The 18,696-nt window shown below is 42.6% G+C and overlaps 2 protein-coding genes across 5 annotated transcripts in view; both read left to right on the plus strand.

Annotated features, from left to right (window-relative positions):
• The first annotated feature begins 2,869 nt into the window (after positions 1-2,869).
• On the plus strand, positions 2,870-7,300 carry LOC308419485 (histone-lysine N-methyltransferase SETDB1-like). Its single transcript, XM_080915220.1, has 5 exons — positions 2,870-2,996; positions 3,867-4,135; positions 5,874-5,985; positions 6,624-6,749; positions 6,922-7,300. The coding sequence occupies exons 2-3, from the start codon at positions 3,876-3,878 to the stop codon at positions 5,896-5,898; spliced, it is 285 nt and encodes a 94-aa protein (XP_080771346.1). The 5' UTR covers positions 2,870-2,996; positions 3,867-3,875; the 3' UTR covers positions 5,899-5,985; positions 6,624-6,749; positions 6,922-7,300.
• Positions 7,301-10,880: 3,580 nt separating this feature from the next.
• The window catches only part of ARNT (aryl hydrocarbon receptor nuclear translocator), a 58,723-nt gene continuing 50,907 nt past the window's right edge, over positions 10,881-18,696 (plus strand). For all 4 annotated transcript variants that reach the window (XM_080915561.1, XM_080915562.1, XM_080915563.1 and 1 more), the window contains exon 1: positions 10,881-11,020. In XM_080915561.1, the coding sequence (XP_080771687.1) occupies positions 10,996-11,020 (25 nt within the window). In that variant the 5' untranslated portion in view covers positions 10,881-10,995. The remainder of the gene's footprint in view (positions 11,021-18,696) is intronic.

The following is an 18,696-nucleotide window of genomic DNA, read 5'->3' on the forward strand; positions in this document are numbered from 1 at the left end:
AAAATAAATCTGCTTCAGCCTCAGAACTGGCTGGGTCATGCTATAGTGTTGTCTAACTGTCTTTTTCTTTAATCCTTGCTCCCTTCGTGGAGAACCCATTGACTGACTGAGCTGGCTTTGTCAAGCAAGCATGTGAAAGGACACACAATGAAGGAGTCTTGTCTAATAACATGCATGTATTAGTCCACCTTACGTTTGCATAATTGAGTTCCATTTGTTGGGACTTCATAGAGAGAAATGCACCAAAACACTTCTGGTGGTGTGCTGCAGTTTCTTGCCGCTTCTGTGGCCTCATACTGATTAGCAGAGTGATGTCAGCTGAAGGCACGTGCTGAAGCAAGACCCTTGGAGGACATGTGATGTTTGGAGAGAGTATAAAAGGCTAGTGATGGGGGCCGAACTTGACTTGCAATAGAGCTAGCTGTGCAACACTTGTGGGAGATAGGCACAGCTGAGAACTTCTGACATTCCTCCTGGTCCCTTCTGATGACTTGTGCTGAGGCTGAGGCCTGGCTGTCTCTGTTAGGTTGTGCCACTGCTGCTGATTCCTGTTTGCTATCCTAGTCTACTGAATGGAAATGCTGATGTGTCTTAGAAATGTTTGCAAGGGGATTGAGCTTCCACTGCTGACATGTGAACTGAGTTGCCGGTTTCCAGACAACACAACAACTTAGGGAGTTGCTCCAAAGAACCTTCGTAAACAGGTCCATCTCTGCCCTCCCCTCCCCTCCCACATATCATTTCTGCCTTGTGTCTTATTATTTTGAAGACTTGTATAGATGAAATAAATTTATTCCAAGCCTGTCTTCTTTTCCTAGTGCAATTAGTCCAAGGTTTACAGAGCTATTTGCTGCATTTATTCTATAGGGAGCCTGAGATTACGTGTATCAATTTAAGAATTCTATAACATCATTATCAGGAATTATGAAATCATCAACGTGTCTAAACAGCATTATTGCATGAAAGTAAATATTCATATTGATTCTTCAGGAAATCTGCCCAACAGAGTAGGTAAATATCCAGGAAATTATTAAGCCATGTAATAGTGGCAGGAAAGGCAGATCAGCAGTGAGAAACAATCCTGGGATGACGTTTCTGGGGTACATGCCTCTTAGAGCCCACCAATCACAGCCATGCAAAGCAGTGGGTCATCTCCAGAAAGTTCACTTGTTTTCTATAGCCTTTTCCAGATGGCTTCTGTCAAGCACCCAAATGATGGCTCACAAACATCTTTAACTCTAATTTTAGGATATCTATTGACCACTTCTAACCTCTGTGGGCACCAGGCAAGCATATATTACACAGACTATCTATCTATCTATCTATCTGTCTGTCTGTCTGTCTGTCTGTCTATGGCTCTAATGACACTGAATGAGAATAAAAACCATTGCCCAAATTCTTTGGTCAAAATATGCAAGCTTTATTTTCTATTAGATAGAGCTATCTCCCTAAAGTGGGGCTTGAAAAAACAGTTCAGGATTAAGAGGTTTTCAATGTTGGGGATTTCCAGAGGAATTTTGGTTATGAAGGAGCTTGACTGAACATTTCAAAATTATATTATGAGGGTGGAAGTCAGAGTATAGGGTATGGGACATGTCAAATTTCAGAAAATGTGTCAAGACATGGTCGAACTGAAGTTGTACAGGAAACAGAAATCAGAAATGAAATTATTTTTACCTTGTAACAAGATGGCTTTTAACCTTATATGGAGCCACACTGGTCCACCATAGTAAAAACACATTTAGGTCTAAAATTAAAGAATACACACACACACCACACACATATATATGTTTGTTTTGAAATAGGGTCTCACTCTGTAGTTTTGGATGTCCTGGAACTTACTATGGAGACCAGATTGCCCTCAAACTCAGGGACATCAACTTGCCTCTGCCTCCCCAGTTCTGGGAATAAAGGCATGCACCACTATGCCTGGCTAAAAGCTAATATTTTACAATATATATATATATATATATATATATATATATATATATATATATATATATATATGTGTGTGTGTGTGTGTGTGTGTGTGTGTTTGTGTGTGTTAGGAAAAAGATTAAAGGAGTGGGGGGGTATGTTCTATGGAGGTGTGGCAAGGCATAGGGGAAAGGGGGATGTCTCTGGGAAACCTGTGTGGAGAATCTCTTCCCCCTGAGGGACCAGCCACATGATAGTATAGTACAGAATAGAGTTTATTCAGGGCTTGGAGAGGGGAGTTAAGAGGGTAGTAGGGGCAGAGAGAGAGAAGAGAGGAGTAGAGAAGTAGAGGCTGGCCATGAGCATGTGGAGAGAGAGGGGGAAGGGAATGGAGAGAGGAGGAGCTAAGTGGGTAAGGGCAAGAGAAGAGAGCAAGAGAGAGAGAAGTGGGCAAGCAGACCTTTTTATAATGCCAGGTAGCTGGGGCAAAGCAGACCTGGCTGTTGCCAGGTAACTGTGGGGTGGGGTTTACAGAATCCCAATAATATGTGTGTGTATAAAATGTAAGTCCATATATAATATGTATCACACACACATATACATACATATATGTATATACACATACAGACAGACAGACAGACACACACACATGCACACCCGGTCTGAAAAATAAACCCCTTAATTCTCACCAGCAGTAAATCAATAAATGGACCATTGTCACCAGTACTGGGTAGGGAGTCTCTATAAAATGTTCCAGACAAAGCCTGCTTTGCCCAACCAGTCCCTTATTGAGAACGGTCCTGCTTCACGCATGCGTACTCTCAATTTCCCACAATTCCTGACCCTCAGCTCCATGCTATGAAATTTGAGGCCTCCGGCCTAAGGTCGCACAGGTTTGCAGGACGCTACACATTGCTTCCGGCCTTTCCTTTTGCTCACGCTGTTTCCCTCCCCCGCTGTCTCTCCTTCAGTTTCCGTGGGTTCTGGCGAGGCGGAGCCCTGGAGTAAAAGCTGGGGTCGGTGTTGTGAGACGCGGCCCTTGCGCTCGGGAGCCGGAGTCGTGGGGAGGACTGACTGAGGTAGGCTGAGGCTGAGGCGGACCTGGGAGGGTTTGCTTGTGGGAGGTTGGGGCCGCGTGTGGAAACTTGGCGGGAGAGGAGCGAGGCGGGGCGGGCCGGCCCGAGGCGGTGGCTGCGGGTGGGCGTGGGGTCGTGCGCGGGTGAGGCGCGAGAAGGCGGCCGGAGGCTGCTGCGTTCCTCCGTGGCTCAGGCGGCCGAGACCCTTGTGCGCGTTGTTCGGAGTGTGGCTGTTGGGTGGTCGCCATTGCTTCAAGCTTTGCTCTGTTCACGTAGGAGAGCCCGAGAGCCCGACCTTTCCTCTACATCTTTTTTCCTTTTTATTTATTTGTTTTTTCCTTTCCTGCTGGTCGCAGACTCCAGGGCCTGGTGCAGCCGAGAACCCCCTCCCCTATGCAGCTGCCCTCTTGCATGGTCCTAGGAGGTTTTAAAAGCCAAGGTTTCACGGGAAAGCAAAGTGCCGTAACAGAAAGGAGCAATAAACAACCCCCGTTGGAATTAGTTCATTACGGATCAACTGTCTCCTGTGGACGGGGTACTTGGGACTAGGCACTGGGTAGAGACAAAGTTAGTTACGGAACAAGTTAGCTGACAGCAGTACCTTCCTTTGTGGACAAGCATCCTTTAGTTTTCTGAAACATCGTTTTAGGTCGTTCCCTGGTGTCTGTTGGTGTTCTCCAAGGTGTCTCTGCTCTCAGTTCAGGGCTTTAGTGTGTGTGAGAAGACGAGTCTCCCCGGGAAATCTCCGGATCACCTTCTGGAGAAGGAGGGGAGAGAGAAAACAGAGTTTGCAGGATAGGAGGGCCTTTTGTTATGAGACAGAAAAGGTGTGAGTTGAGGTTAGAGTTGCTTTCTGCTTTTCTTCCTGCACAGGGCCAAAGCATGTCCTCCCTCCCTGGGTGCATGAGTTTGGCTGCAGCGCCAGCTGCAGCTGACTCTGCAGAGATTGCTGAGCTGCAGCAGGCAGTGGTGGAGGAGCTGGGTATCTCTATGGAGGAACTTCGTCAGTTCATTGATGAAGAACTGGAAAAGATGGACTGTATCCAGCAGCGCAAGAAGCAGCTGGCAGAGCTGGAGACGTGGGTCCTCCAGAAGGAGTCTGAAGTGGCTTATGTTGACCGGCTGTTTGATGATGCATCCAGGTAAGGCTTCATGGAAGCAGCAGTAAATGTCCATTTGCATCGTCCTGGGAGTGACTGTTGTCATCGTCCTAAGCACTCTATACTTTGCCAGGTTCAGTCATGTGGGACCTTACACTTCCTCTGAGTTTATAGTGCAGAGTTGCAACAGAACGCTTTTCCCCTGTGGGTAGCAGATATGTGGCCAGCAGTAGGTAGGTTAAAGGCTTGAATTCCCTAGTCTTCCTCCTGTACTGAACTTCCTTACTAAGATTTCCCCAGAAAGTGAGGATTGTGAACGTTACTGTTTTTTTTTTCCCTTTAACTAGCATATAGTACATTTCAGCTAACCCTGTTGGCACATGTCTTTAGTGTCTGCACTGAGGAGGCAAAAGCATATGTGCTACCAGTAACTGATCCCACCAACTTTATACTTACTTGTTTCTTTGGTTTTACAATATAAAAGCTGGTTTTGTTCTTTAAAGGTTAATTTTTTATTGTTTTGTGCTTGCGCAAACCTTGCCTATACACAGTTCTCTGCCTGATTCCCTTGAGACAGTACCTCTAATTCAATCTGAAGCTTACTATTTCTGCTACCCTCTAGAGATATGTCTATTTTCTTCCACAGCATTGGTCTCATAGTCTCATAGTGGCTGACTGTCCTGGTCACTGTTCTATCTCTACATCCTGATCACAGGGTCTGGCATGGGCTTATGAAACCTCAAAACAGTCCCCAGTGACACACTTCTTCAACAAGGCCACACTGCCTAAAACTTGTAATCCTTTCAAGTAGTTCCATTTGCTGTGTTCAAATACATGAGGCTGTGGAGACCAGGTGCTGGAGATTGGAACTGAGATCTTTTTGCTTGCCCAGAAAGCTCTCCTACCCACTGAGATCTCTCCCTAGGATTTCTTTCTTTCATTCTTCTTTTAATTTCAAAATAAATAAAACATCTATTATGTATTGTTTGGATAGGTGTTATGCAGGTATTTGCATGGTGAGCTGGTCTTTTTTTAGTCAAAGCAAATTATATCATGGCTCTTTCATTTCTCCAAATGATGACATTTGACTTAAGGTGACACATAACAACATATGAGGTCATCATACTTAGAAAGAAACAAAAAACAAGATTAAAAGTTAGTTACATACACCCAAGAGTAGCTATAACCTTTAAAAACTGTACTGTGAATGATCTATTCCATTTCTTCCAAAAGAAGAGCAGTCTCTGAAAAGGTACCGAGAGAAAGTCACTTAACCTAAAATATAAGACAAAAGAGAAAAATGAACCTAGAGTCAGACAGCAAACTTGCCCATCCAGGATTGCACTCCGGGCCTCTATAACAATCCAAGCCAGGAAAGTGTCGCTATAAACTTGAGGGCAGAGCTCCCTTTCATGCCTGCAGCAGGACCGTGTATGTGTGTGTGTGTGTGTGTGTGTGTGTGTGTGGGTGTGGGTGTGTGTATATGTATGTATGTGGGCGAGTGCGCTCGAGTCAAAGCATAGTGGTGGTGACAGCCTCGGCTCTCCTTAGGATTTCAAATACAATTGTCCTTACTTTGGTTGTTGGAAACAGGTTCTTCACAAGCAGTGTTCTTTTCATGTTTCATTTTATTATACTTTTTTTTTTGCATCATTAGGGATCCAAATCAGGGGTCCCGGTGTATGTTAGGCAAGGGGTGTTTCACTGAGTCCCTATAATCTTCTCAAGTTGTGTCTTACCCATGATACCGATTTTTTTCTGTCCTTCTTGTTTGCTACAGCTTCGTGAGGCTATGGCTGCCTTAAGAAAATCAGCTCAAGATGTCCAGAAGTTCATGGATGCTGTCAACGAGAAAAGCAGTTAGTGCTAAGGAGTACCTGCATAGATGAGAGGTGAGTTCTTTCTGAAGTGTTACCGACAGTCAGCTTTGCCTCTCAAAATGCTGTTTGACTTGTCAGTCTCTCTTTAACATTAGTTTGATGTCCACAGTCAATCTGAGAGTGATTGATTGAAGTGATGGCTCAGGCAGTTAGCTGTAGTTTTTGTTGCTGTTAATAAGGAGTTGACCATGTAGCATAGGCTGGTAGGGTATGCCAAAGGAGTCAGAAACGTGGGGATGGTCTGTATTCATTTCTCCTGTTAGCATAACCAGTTGTTTGCCTTGTGTTTCTGCCTCTGTCAAGGTTTATCAAAGTGGCTAATGGTCACAAAATACCTGTTTCCTGTTTCTCTACCACCTTCTGTTTTGAGATAGTATCTTTTGTATCCCAGGCTGGCCTTGAATTTTGTGTGTTGTGAGGATGACCTTAAACTTTTGATCTTCCCGCCTTCTTCCCTACCTGAGTACTTGATCACAGACATGAACTATGCCAGGTGTATGCAGGGCCGAGGTTCAAATCCAGGGCTTTGCACATGCTAGGCAAGCAGCCCAGCAGCTGAGCTCCAGCCCCCTCCTACCTTACTGCCCTCTTGACCTTACTTTTCTCCATCCAGCCTCTAACATCACTTTTTATAACAACTCTGTTTCTAGGAACCTTGGGTCAGGGGTCTGGAGAACTGAGCAAAGATGGGGACCTGATAGTCAGCATGCGGATTCTTGGCAAGAAGAGGACTAAGACGTGGCACAAGGGCACCCTTATTGCCATCCAGACTGTTGGTGTGTATGTTCAGGCTGGAGGAAGGACTGAGGAAAGGCAGTGGGGCCTCCATTGCTGATTGTCTTCCAAAGCCTTTCCTGTTGTCTGCTCTGTTACACCCAGGACTTAACATGGAAAGTAAGGGTTTTTTGTTTTTTAAAATTGTGTTTGCTTGTCTTTTCTCTTCTGCAGGGCTAGGAAAGAAATACAAAGTGAAATTTGACAACAAAGGAAAGAGTCTGCTGTCTGGGAACCATATTGCCTATGATTACCACCCTCCCGCCGACAAGCTGTTTGTGGGCAGTCGAGTGGTGGCCAAATACAAGGATGGAAATCAGGTCTGGCTTTATGCTGGCATTGTAGCTGAGACCCCTAACGTCAAGAACAAGCTCAGGTACCTGGACAGGGATTGCAGATAGTAGGGGAATAGGGGCCTGGAGCATGGTGCCCTTCTCTTCATACTGTGGTCAGATTCTCACTCTTAGCTTTTTTCCCATGTCATATCTTTAAAAAAAAATTATTTATTTATTCATTCATTTATTTATTTAATGTATATGAGTACACTGTCTGTCTCCTTAGCTCCATCAGAAAAGAACATCTAATCATATTGAGGATGGTTGTGATCCACCAGATGATTGTCGGGAATTGATCTCAGGACCTTTGGGAGAGCAGTCAGTGCTCTTAACCACTGCACCATCTCTCCAACCCCATATCTTTTTTTTTTTTTTTTTTTTTTTTTTTTTTTAAGGACAACATCTCTATGCATAGCTTATGCTTCCATTGCAGTCTTTCTGTATCCTGGATTTGTCTCAAATTTACGAACCTCCTACTGTGCATCCTTAGTGCCAGAATTGATGTGCCACAACACCTGGCCCTTTAAGGACTAAAATATTCAAGGAAATTAGTAATAAAGAGTTATTAATGGTTCGGGAATGCCGTGGGAAGAAAGTAAGTGGATATTAAATGGTAGCATAGATATATAATGGAACAAAATCTATATTTGGGATTTTTTTTCAGGTTGGGTTTTTTTGTTGTTTTTTGAGATAGGGTTTTTCTGTAGCTCTGGCAGTCCTGGAATTTGCTCTGTAGACCAATCTGGCCTTAGTGTGAAAGACATAGCCTGCCTCTCCCTCCAGAGTGAGCGCATTAAAGGTGTGCCACCAGCAGTCATTCGGGGCGGTTGTTTTGAGATAAGTTATTTTATCTTATAGTTTTTTTTGTGACAGGGTCTCATAACTCAGTAGTCTGAAACATGCCATGTAGATCAGGCTGGCTTGGAATTCTCAGATCCACCTGCCTTGGCCTCTCATATGTTGGCATTAAACTGTCCACTGCTGTGGTAGGAATTCAGTTAGGAAGTGAAACAGAGAGCATGGAGGAATGCAGCTTTCTGATATTCTGTTAATGGCTTGCTCAGCCTGCTTTTTATATACAATGTTGGACTACCTGCTTAGTGTGTCCCCTGGACCCATGTGTTGGACCATTCCATGTTAATCATGAACGAAGAAAATATCATACAGACATGTCTACTGGCCAGTGTAATGGAGTATTTTGTTTGTTAGTGACAGGGTCTCATGATGAGTGGCCTGAAACTTGATATATAGACCAAGCTGGCCTGAAATTGATAGAGATCTACCTACTTTGTCCTCCCAATTGCTGGCGTTAAAGGTATGCACCACAATGCCAGGTTGGAGGGATTGTCTTAATCATATTTCCTCCTCTCAGATGATCGTAGCTTGTGTGAAATTTATCAGAATAAAACAAAACATGCCATCTAAATAGCACACTTGAATATAAGTAATTGTCGTTTAGTGGTTTTGCCCACTTTTAATCCCAGTACTTGGGAGGTAGAGGCCGATGAATCTTTGTGAGTTGGATGCCAGCCTGTTCTACAAATTAAGTTCTAGAGCATCCAGGACTGTTAACACAGAGAAATCATGTGTTGAAAAACCAAACTAAAAGTTGTGGTTAGAAATTTTTAGTATATAATAGGCACATTGACTTATACCTATATGTATTATGTATTATGTACATGTATTTAAAAAATCTATGGTACAAGGATCACTTCAAGTTTGAGGCTAGCCTGGCCTACATGGTTAGGCAGGGGTAGCCTCAGTGACAGACAGTGTGAGATACTATCTCATAATGGTATCAATTGTTAGTTGCTTGTGGTCCCAATTGGCTAGAATTCTTGTTCTGAGGTTCTCCAGGAGGTTTCTGTTTCAACAGACAAATGAGCTAAAGAGATGGCTCAGTGGTTAAGAACACTTGCTGCTCCTCCAAATTACCTGAGTTTTAAGCTTCCAGCACTCCTGTCTTATGGTTCTCAACTGTTTGTAACTCCAGGTTGATGGGATCTGATTTGTCTGCTTAATCGTGTTCCTGCACTCAGGTGTATGTACTTAAATGCAAACACATATTCATATAATTAAAAATTAAGCTATTTAAAATCCAAGAAAACGTCTACACAAACCAACCAACCATTCAACCAAACAACCTAAAGCAACCAACCAACAACCAGACAAGAAGCCAACATGACATCTAGCTTCTCACTGTACCTCTTTTCAGTGAATGATTTGAGTGTGTGTGTGTGTGTGTGTGTGTGTGTGTGTGTGTGTGTGTGGTGTGAGATGTATGTGGAGACCTGAGGATAGCTTGTGGAGTTAGTTCTCTCCTTCATGTGGCTTTGGAGGATCAGCATTTGAAGTGCCTTTAGCTCTTGAGCCATCCTGTCAGTTCTACTTCCTTCTAAATGTTTGTGTATGTGTGAGTGCACATGTTCTGGAGTGAGCAAAGTTGAAGATAATTTGAAGGAGTCCTGTCCTTGTGTGTACATTCAGGGCATAGGATCTTGGGATGTTAGGTGTAGCTGTGTATAACTTACTAGTGGAGTCATCTTCATAGTTAATTTTTAAATATTTGGTGAATTAGACTAGGACAACAAGCTAAAAGGTAGTGCCATATGCTTATAGTTCTAACATTGGAAGGAGAGGCAGTAGAATCAGGAATTCAAGGCCATTCATCTCCATAGTGAATTTGAAGTCAGTATAGGCTACATGAGACCTTGTGCCAAAGGACACTATTACCCCCCCCCCCCACCCATATATACATGGGAATGAATGTAATAGGGTTTGACTGTTAGTTTCATTTACTTTGCTTATTATTACTGGATTAATTTGCAAGGTGTCTTTTGTTTAATGTCTTTGGTTTTTGTTTTGTTTTTAAGATAGTGTCTTTCTATATAGGCCTTGAACTCATGTAGACCAGGCTGGCTTCGAACTCAGAGAAATTGGCCAGCTTCTGTTTCCTGAGTACTGAGATTAATGACATGCACCACTACGCCCAGCTCTGTTTGTATTCCTTGATGTGTAAAATTATAGAATTTATCTCACAGTGTTTTGAGTCTACATTGTCTGACCTGAATTGCTCAGTTCTTATAATTAGACATTAATTCTATGTGGTTATCACTTTGTCATTTGTAAAGAACTTGTGACATAGGACACCTCACTTTTGGTGCACAGAGAAAGGGACTAGTTTCATTTTGTAGTACAGGCCGGTTTCTGCATTGAGTGCTGGAATACTTGTTTTAATAAAAATTCTTTATTTATTGTCTCCTGTTTTGAATGTTGATATCTTTGGTAACTCATAATCACCCAGCGTTTTCTTACCAGGTTCAGAGCCAACTTTTAGAAATTAGTTATCGGACTTTTACTAGTGACAAAAGTTCATAAAAGAAAACAATCTAGAAAGGATTAGTGATCACATGTTAGAACATATAACAAGGATTTGTATAACTAATCGTCTGTAGGAAGCATATGCTGATGAGCACACTAGGAAAGGAAACTTTTTAGTAAGATGCTTGGTTTTCATTGCACTTCACTGACGTCAATTTGGTTATGAATCTCTGACGCCAAGAAGGCCGGATTAGGGAAACAGCTGGTCGGCTTCCTAGCACAGGCTTCCTAGCACTCGCCCCGGGTCACTGGACTCACTGGCCTAGTCACTAGTCCAGCCTCTATGGCGATTTACTGTTTCTATTGGTCAGTTTTCCCGAGGAGGCTGTCTAGAGACTGACCGCGCCCATGGTATGGGGCGTGTCTTCTCCCCAGGATGGGGGGGGCTGGGCATCCGCCATCTTGGATTCCGCGGTAGCGGTGGCGGTGGTAAGGTGCCGATTCTGTAGAGTGGCTCTTCCTTCCCCTCCCCCAGCTCGGTGGCGGCTGCCCCTCCCACTGAGGGTGGCGCAGCGACGGTGCCATCTCGACCATGGCGGCAACTACAGCTAACCCAGGTGAGACAGAAAGGACTGACAAGTGCGGAGAGCCGGAGAAGAGCTGTAGGGCCGTGGCATTCGGGTGTTGGGGGAGGGGTGTCGAGGAGGCGCCTTGCCCGGAGGAGCTGGAGAAAGAGTGACGGGTGTTCGGGAGCTCTGTACCCCAGGTTTTGGAGTAGTGGCAGTGCTTGGCCGGCCGCCTCCACTCTGCTTGAGGTGTTAGGGAGTGGTGTGGTCTTTTAACCCTCTGCCAGCTGGTGTCCCCGATGCCTAGTAAGGAACCGGGCGAACAGACTTGGTTTAGCTGCGAGAGTAATCCGGGCTGTAGACGGGGCCACGTTGATGTTTTGCAAGGTCTTGATTCTACAGTTGGAAAGGTTTACATTTAAGTGGAAAACTTAGTTCTTTGAGAATGTGCTCAGATTTTTGTGGCTTGTAACTCCCACCCCCAACATTCCCCCTCGGGCTATACTTTGAAACTTAGGGTTTACATGTTTTTGCTTAGTTATTAGTGTCTTGCTGCTGGAGGCAGAGGTTTGGGTAATGATTATAGTTCAGGACAGGTCTTTAGTCCAGAACTCAGGTTTAAATCTTGTTAGGTTGAGGTGGAGCAATTCTTGTTCTTTTAGAAAAATGCTCCGTGCCATTCGTCTGTGGACGTCCTCTTGCTTGTCTGTTTCTCTTTCATCTTATTTTGAGTCAAGGTCTCACTCTAGCCCCAGGTTGGCCTTGAACCGCTGCAGTCTCTGGTCTCAGCTTCCCAACTACTGGAAATAATAGGTGTGACCTATCACACCTGACTGTCCAGTCCTCTTTCTACTGTATTACAGTTACATCTTAGGAAGTATGTCATTTTAGTTGGTAATTTATCTTGCCATTCCCAGAACAAGGGTTTGGAGGGAAGGTTGTGTGTGTAGTGTTGGTCTCTGCTGTTTTCATATTGAAATTTTAAATTTTATCTCATCAGTGCCTTAGGTGATATTGTATTGTATTATAATAACGGTGTACACACACACACACACACACACACACAAGCTGAATCACTGTGAAATATACTGTTTTCCCATTATTTCTGGAAACAGCTTTTTTAGAGAGCATCTACATAGCCTTAGAACTCACTATGTAGGAAAGGTTGTCTTCAGATTCACAGAGATCATATGCCAATATCAGTTTTATTAAAAAATAGTTTTAAGCTTTAAAAATGATGTATATGAGAATGTTGAGTGCAGGTATGGGAGGAGTCCAGGATAGGGTGTTGGACCCCTGGAGCTAGAGTTTCCAGCAGTTGTAAGTGTTGTGATGTGGATGCTAGGAACTGACAGTAGGTCCTACAAGAGTAACACACTCTTAACCACTGAACCTTCCTTTCAGTTCCAGAATATCAGTTTTTTTATTCTTAAGTTATTTTTTACATGAAGATGAAGCAAATTGTCAGGAAACAATTAGGATATTTGATGAATTGTATAATAAAAGTACACAACTGAAAAAATCTTAGTGGAAATCAGACCTTGTAGTAAGATAGTCCATGTCTGATTAGAGTAAACAAGATCTCAAACTGATCACATGTTGCAAAATCCTTATATAACTCTTCAGATTGCAAAGTGTTTCTCTTGTTAAGTGCCATGGATAAGCAAATGTTAATAAGCCAGAAGTTTTTCTAGCCTCGTGTGTGGAGCTGTCTTATTTGTTCTGATTTTAAACAAGTTACCAGAATGAGTCTCTTGACCAGATATTCAATATTAGCTTAAGTCTCTAAGCAGGAAATAGTCATTATTTTTCTTCTATCCTTTTTTTCTGAGTGAGGATTTTCGAGAGGCTGGCCCGCAGTGTTCTGCGAATATCAGGCTGGCCTTGAACTTGCAATGGTCTTCTTCTATCTTCAAGTGCTGGGATTACAGACATGTGCCATTTTATATAAACTATCAAAACTTTAAAAAAAAGATTTATTTATTTTATTTATGTGAGTACACGGTTGCTGTCCTCAGACACATCAGGAGAGGACATCAGATTCCATTACAGATGGTTGTGAGCCACCATGTGGTTGCTGGGAATTGAACGCAGGACTTCTGGAAGAACAGTCAGTGCTCTTAACCACTGAGCCATCTCTCCAGCCTGATTGCTTTGACTTTGGTTTTTGAAGGCAGGGTTTCTCTGTGTATTCCTGGCTCTCCTAGAACTCACTCTGTAGACAAGGCTGGCCTCAAACTCAAGATCTGCCTGCCTCTGCCCCGAGTGCTGGATTAAAGGTGTGAGTCATCACGGGTAGAAATAATTGATTTTATTTATTGTTTGCTTCCTTCTTCAATTTTGAGGTTGCATTTTGTTTGGTTTTTGGAGATGGCCTCTCCCTGATGCAGGATAGAAAGACACATGGACACATGGGAAGGGAAAAAAAAGAAAGGAACCCCTTCACAGTTTGGCTGACTTTGCTTAAATCTTTTTATCTTTCCCATCTGTAGAACTGTAGTTTTCTAGAAATCTCACTAAAACTGCCTTTGTAGTACAAAGGTATGTCCTCAACCCCTGGCATTACCTGCCTGGCTCCTGGAGCAGAGTCATCATAGCTACTTACCAAACAGGAGACCAGGCCGGGACTCCTTGAATCCTTGCAGAGGCAGGGGATATCTTAGTTCATGGCTATCCTGCCATCAAAGTCAGTTCCTTGCTACATAGTGAGACCTTGTTTCAAAGCTAACAGCCAAACCAAACCAAACAAATTTAAAAGGTGAGGAGTAGGTTCTTAACAAACCTTTGAGAATTAACCTGAGAATTTAAGAGTCTTCTTAAGTTCTTGTCTGCTGTTGGTGACAGCACAGAACCCAGTGGGTTCTGCTGTGGCTGACATCTCTATGTAACCACCCTTGCCTCAGCCTTTGAGGTACTTGGATTATAGGTATGGGCATGGAACTACACCCCACTGAGGCTGATCCACGGCTCTCTTTATCGAGTCTTCCCTTCCTTTTCCCAGGGCTTCCATCTCTTCTAATTAATTCATCCCATGTTCAGTACACACATGGTAATTAAGTCATAAAATGTTGCCTTTTTGTTGTTGTTTTCCCCCCTTGCCCTTTTGTGTCAAACAGGCTATGTTTTGAACTGTTGAGTTTTGGAAAATTAGATTCGTGACTGGAGGGATATACTGTGGAAAATGTACCATGTTCAGTGTACACTTATACACAGGCCAGAAGGCACTGGATGTCCACCTCTATACTTGTGCAACTCTCCAGCTCTGATCCTGAATTTGTGACCCAACTGCAATGATCTATAGTCACAACCATGCCTGTCTTGCACCGTGCTATGGATGGACCTCAGGGCTTGGTGCATACTTGGCAGGCATTCTACCAACTGAGCTACATACTCGGTGGATAACATTTTTGGAAGGAAACTTCAGTTGTATTTTTATGCAATAGACTTGTGGTACCAATTTTTAAAAATCTTCTCTATTTTCCTAGAAATTAAGAAGTAAAGGCTTATGTTGAGCATGGTGGCCATGCATCAGTAAACAAAAAAATGGGGCTGGAGAGGGCTCTGCCATGACAAGCACAGAAATGTTTTCTGATGTTAAAATATTATAAAGAATCTTGAAAAACATTTCCATTATTTCTTTAGTGTTTTATCAGTTTATAACTGATTTCATCCAGATGTTGTAATAATAAAAGAATGTCTTTAACATCTCTTTGAAAATATAGGGCTTGAACTCAGTGAAGGCTGAGCCTATTTCCCCACCCTCGGGTGGTAGGCCCTGCTTGTATATATAACCTGGTTGAATTGCTTGATTTGCTGTTTTGACAGGCTCTGGGTATGTGGTTCTCCCCTGAGTGTGTTAGAGATGGACATAAGAGCCTCAGCTGGATAGTGAATTCAAGGCCAACTTCTGGGCTCGATGAGACTGCCTCAGCTTCCCCAGTACAAGGTTTTTAGGCATGACCTACCATGCTTTGCTAAATCTATTTTTTAGGAATGTTGTCCTGTTTTCCAGGATGACTTAAGTAGGTAGATATCAGGGAGTGTAAATAAAACAGTACTGTTTTGGGCTGGAGGGATGACTGTTCTTCTAGAAGTCCTGAGTTCAAATCCCAGCAACCTCATGGTGGCTCACAGCCATCTGTAATGAGATCTCATCCCCTCTTCTGGTGTGTCTGACGACATCGACAGTGTAGTCACATACATGGAATAAATCTTAAAAAACCAAAACAGCAACATCAACAAGAAAACAGCACTGTTTCTGAGAGGGCTTCAGTGCTAGCAAAGATCTGTGAATTCTAAGGCCAGACAAAGCTATACATTGAGAGACGCCCTGTCTCAAAACAGAAACAAAACAAAGAATGATAACTCTTTCATTTTACAGTAAGGAAACAAACCTAGAGAAAGAAATGAACAAATTTATTATTTTTTTCTGTGTCCAGGCTATACTTCACTATTTGTTGGTTGCTCATTATATTATTTTTAAAATAATTATTTGCTTTATGTGTATATGTGTGCCTGAGTATATGTCTGTATACCACATGGGTTTAGAAGCCTGGAGAGATTAAAAAAAGAGGGCTTTAAGTCCCCTAGACCTGGAGTTACAGATGCCTGTGAGCCACTGTGTGGGTGCTGGGAATTGAACCTGGGTTTCTGCAGAGCAGTCAGTTCTCTTAACCCCTAAGATATTGCTGTAATTCTTATTTTCGGTACTATAAAGTCTATTCTATTTACTTTCTCTCAAAATGACAGTTTTAAAAACTGCATTTTCCTTCCAGGCATGACAACACACACCTTTGATCCCAGTACTTGGGAGGCAGAGGCAGGTGGATCTCTCTGAGTTTGAGGCCAGCCTGATCTACAAAGTGAGTTCAGGACAGCCAGGGCTGTTACACAGAGAAAACCTGACTCCAAAAACAAAATTATGTTTTAACTTTTTATGTTTTTCCTTTTCCTTCTTACTGTAAGAAGGATGACCAAAGTAAGTTTTTCTTGAGATAGGCTCTCAAATACCAGGCTGGCCTTAATCTTATTATCCTAATGAAGGGCTTGAACTTCCAGACCCTACTGTAGTGGTGGGATTTTAGTTCAGTGCCATCACTCCAGGGTTATTGGGCTCAAGATTGGAGCTTCGTCAATGCCTAGCATCCATACCTAGCTGAGCTACATGGGTTCCAGGTCAGGCAGAGCTAGGGTGGGGTCCTGTTTAAAAAACAATAATAAAAATGGGCCAGGATGCAGCTTAGTTAGAAGAACCTTGCATGTCAGGCACAAAATCCTAAATCTAATCCCCAGTACTTTGCAAACCCCACCTCCCTCCAACTACCAGAGAGTTTCTAAGCTGGATACAGTGGTGGCCTACACCTGATATTTTATTTTTTCCTTTGAGACCCAGTGTAGCTTAGCTGGCCTAAAATTTCTTGTGACTTTGCTGTGATTCTCCTACCTGTGTGCTCAGTGCTGGAATTACAGGCCTGTACTACTGACTCAGCAAGTAAATTCTAGTCAGAAGATTCCCTCAGTTCACTGCTTTTTTTCTATATATATTTAGTTTTAGCATTTTCCATTAAGGGGGTGTCAGTATTTTCCGTATTTTTCCATGTGGGTTGATATCAGTAAACCTTAAGTTCAAATTTGTACACACATATGTGTGGGCAGACAAACAATTCCATCAACTTCGGCGTGTCTTTTAGAGACAGGGTCTTAATATGTAGCTCTAGCTAGCTTGGGTCTTGTTATGCAGACCAGGGCTGGTCTAGAACTCAAATTAACCTGCTTCTGCCTCCCATGTGCTGATATTAATGGTATTCACCACTGAATCTAGTAATTTTGTATTTTAAAGACTTACTTTATTTTTAATCTTATATTTGTATATGTGAGTATAGGTGCCCTTGTGGGTCCTTGATGCTGGGGTTACAGACCGAATTCCAGGTGCTGGGAACAGAGGAAGTCCTGGGTAACTGCATTGTTGACATGCACATGGCCATGTTGAGGTTTCCAAGGCCACAGATCCATGGGAAATTTACAAAACTGTTATCCGTATGGCCACGCTAAAGAGAGCTCACAAAGTTCTGAATCCTAGTGTGTGTGTGTGTGTGTGTGTGTGTGTGTGTGTGTGTGTGTCTGTGTGTCTGTGTGTCTGTGTGAGTATATAGAAGTGCCCTTGGACCACTCTGGAACTAGAGTTTCAGGTGACTGTGAGTTATCTGCCATGGTGCTAGGGACAGAATTTTGGGCTTTTGGAAGGGCAGGAAGCACTCTGCAGGTAAGCCATCTTTCTAGCCCTTTGCTTTGCTGCTTTTGTTTTCTGTGATACAGCATAGTGTTGTAAACTGCTTACCAAGTAGTTTTGTTTCCTGTAAATTTTGCTATATTGTATTTAAATTTATTATTATTACCTTCTGTCTGTCTGTCTCTGTGTATGTTATATACTAGCATGTGCAGGGGACAGCTTGTTGAGCCAGTTCTCTCCTGCTGTGGGTTTAGGGTCGAACATTCATCAGATTTGCATGGCTGGTACTTTTACTCTCTGAGCCACCATGTCAGCGCTGTAGTATATTTTTCTTTTATATACTTGTGCATAGCTATGTATGTGCGTAGAGTGCAGTGCCCTTAGAGTCCAGACAAGGATGTAGGATCCTCTAGAGCAAGGATTCCCTGTGTTTGTGAGCCGCCCAACATGGCTCCTTGAACAACTCTGCAAGAGCAGTACTTGTGTCTCACTTGCAGTTAGTTAACTTGTAACAGTTTTCTTTTGAGACTTTGACTCATCCATTAACTGTATTGTTGTCGGGGGTTTTTCCCCCATATTTGTAGAGATTTTCCTACCCTTTCTTTTTCTTTTTTCTCTTATTTATTTATTTATTTTTCTTTTAGTTGGTGTAGTTGTATTGACCATCCTGGAACTTGCTTTGTAGACCAGGGCAGTTGAACTCTGTCTCCGTAATGCTGGGGTCTCTAGACTTATTTTAAAAATAATTTTTTAAAAATTTGCTTATTCTTTTATGAGTTTCTGTAGCTGTCTTCAAACCCACCAGAAGAGGGCATCAGGTCCCATTACAGATGGTTGTGAGCCACCATGTGGTTGCTGGGATTTGAACTCAGGACCTCTGGAAGAGCAGTCAGTGCTCTTAACCACTGAGCCATCTCTCCAGCCCCAGCTCTAGACTTTTTAAAGCTTGTTTTATGGATCCTTGTTTTGTCTGTGTCTTAGCATGTTTCAGGGACACTTGAAAAGAATGTGTATTTTTTTGGAGGGGTGGGATGTTTCTTCAGGTATTAAACTGTTCTAATAATGATGCTTTCTATTTTTAAAAACAGATTTTCTGACTGTTCTTTCAGTTGTTAAGAAAGAGCTATTTGAATCTTAAGATAAAATTTTATTGTTTTAGTTGTGTCAGATTTTACACACGTTTTGCCCAGTCTTGTTTAGTATATGTGCATTGCTGTGTTATTCTCACTATGTAATGTCTTAAATTGTATGTGTAGGTAAGTTTTATTTGCTGTTTTGTCTGATTTATTTTTATATATAACAATTTATGTAACCACAATTTTAGGAAAAAAAGCTTGGTGTCTCTGTCCCCTGGCTAGGCTTAGTCACCTAACCCAACTAATTGACAAGTAATAATGATGTTAACAAAGATTTACTCATTGTGGTCACAGTGACAATAGGAACAGATAGAAGGGTCTAGTGACCCTTAAGTTATCTTAACTATATTGACTTCATTTTT

The sequence above is a fragment of the Micromys minutus genome (genome assembly GCF_963924665.1).
Source record: "Micromys minutus genome assembly, chromosome: 4".
Taxonomy (NCBI): domain Eukaryota; kingdom Metazoa; phylum Chordata; class Mammalia; order Rodentia; family Muridae; genus Micromys; species Micromys minutus.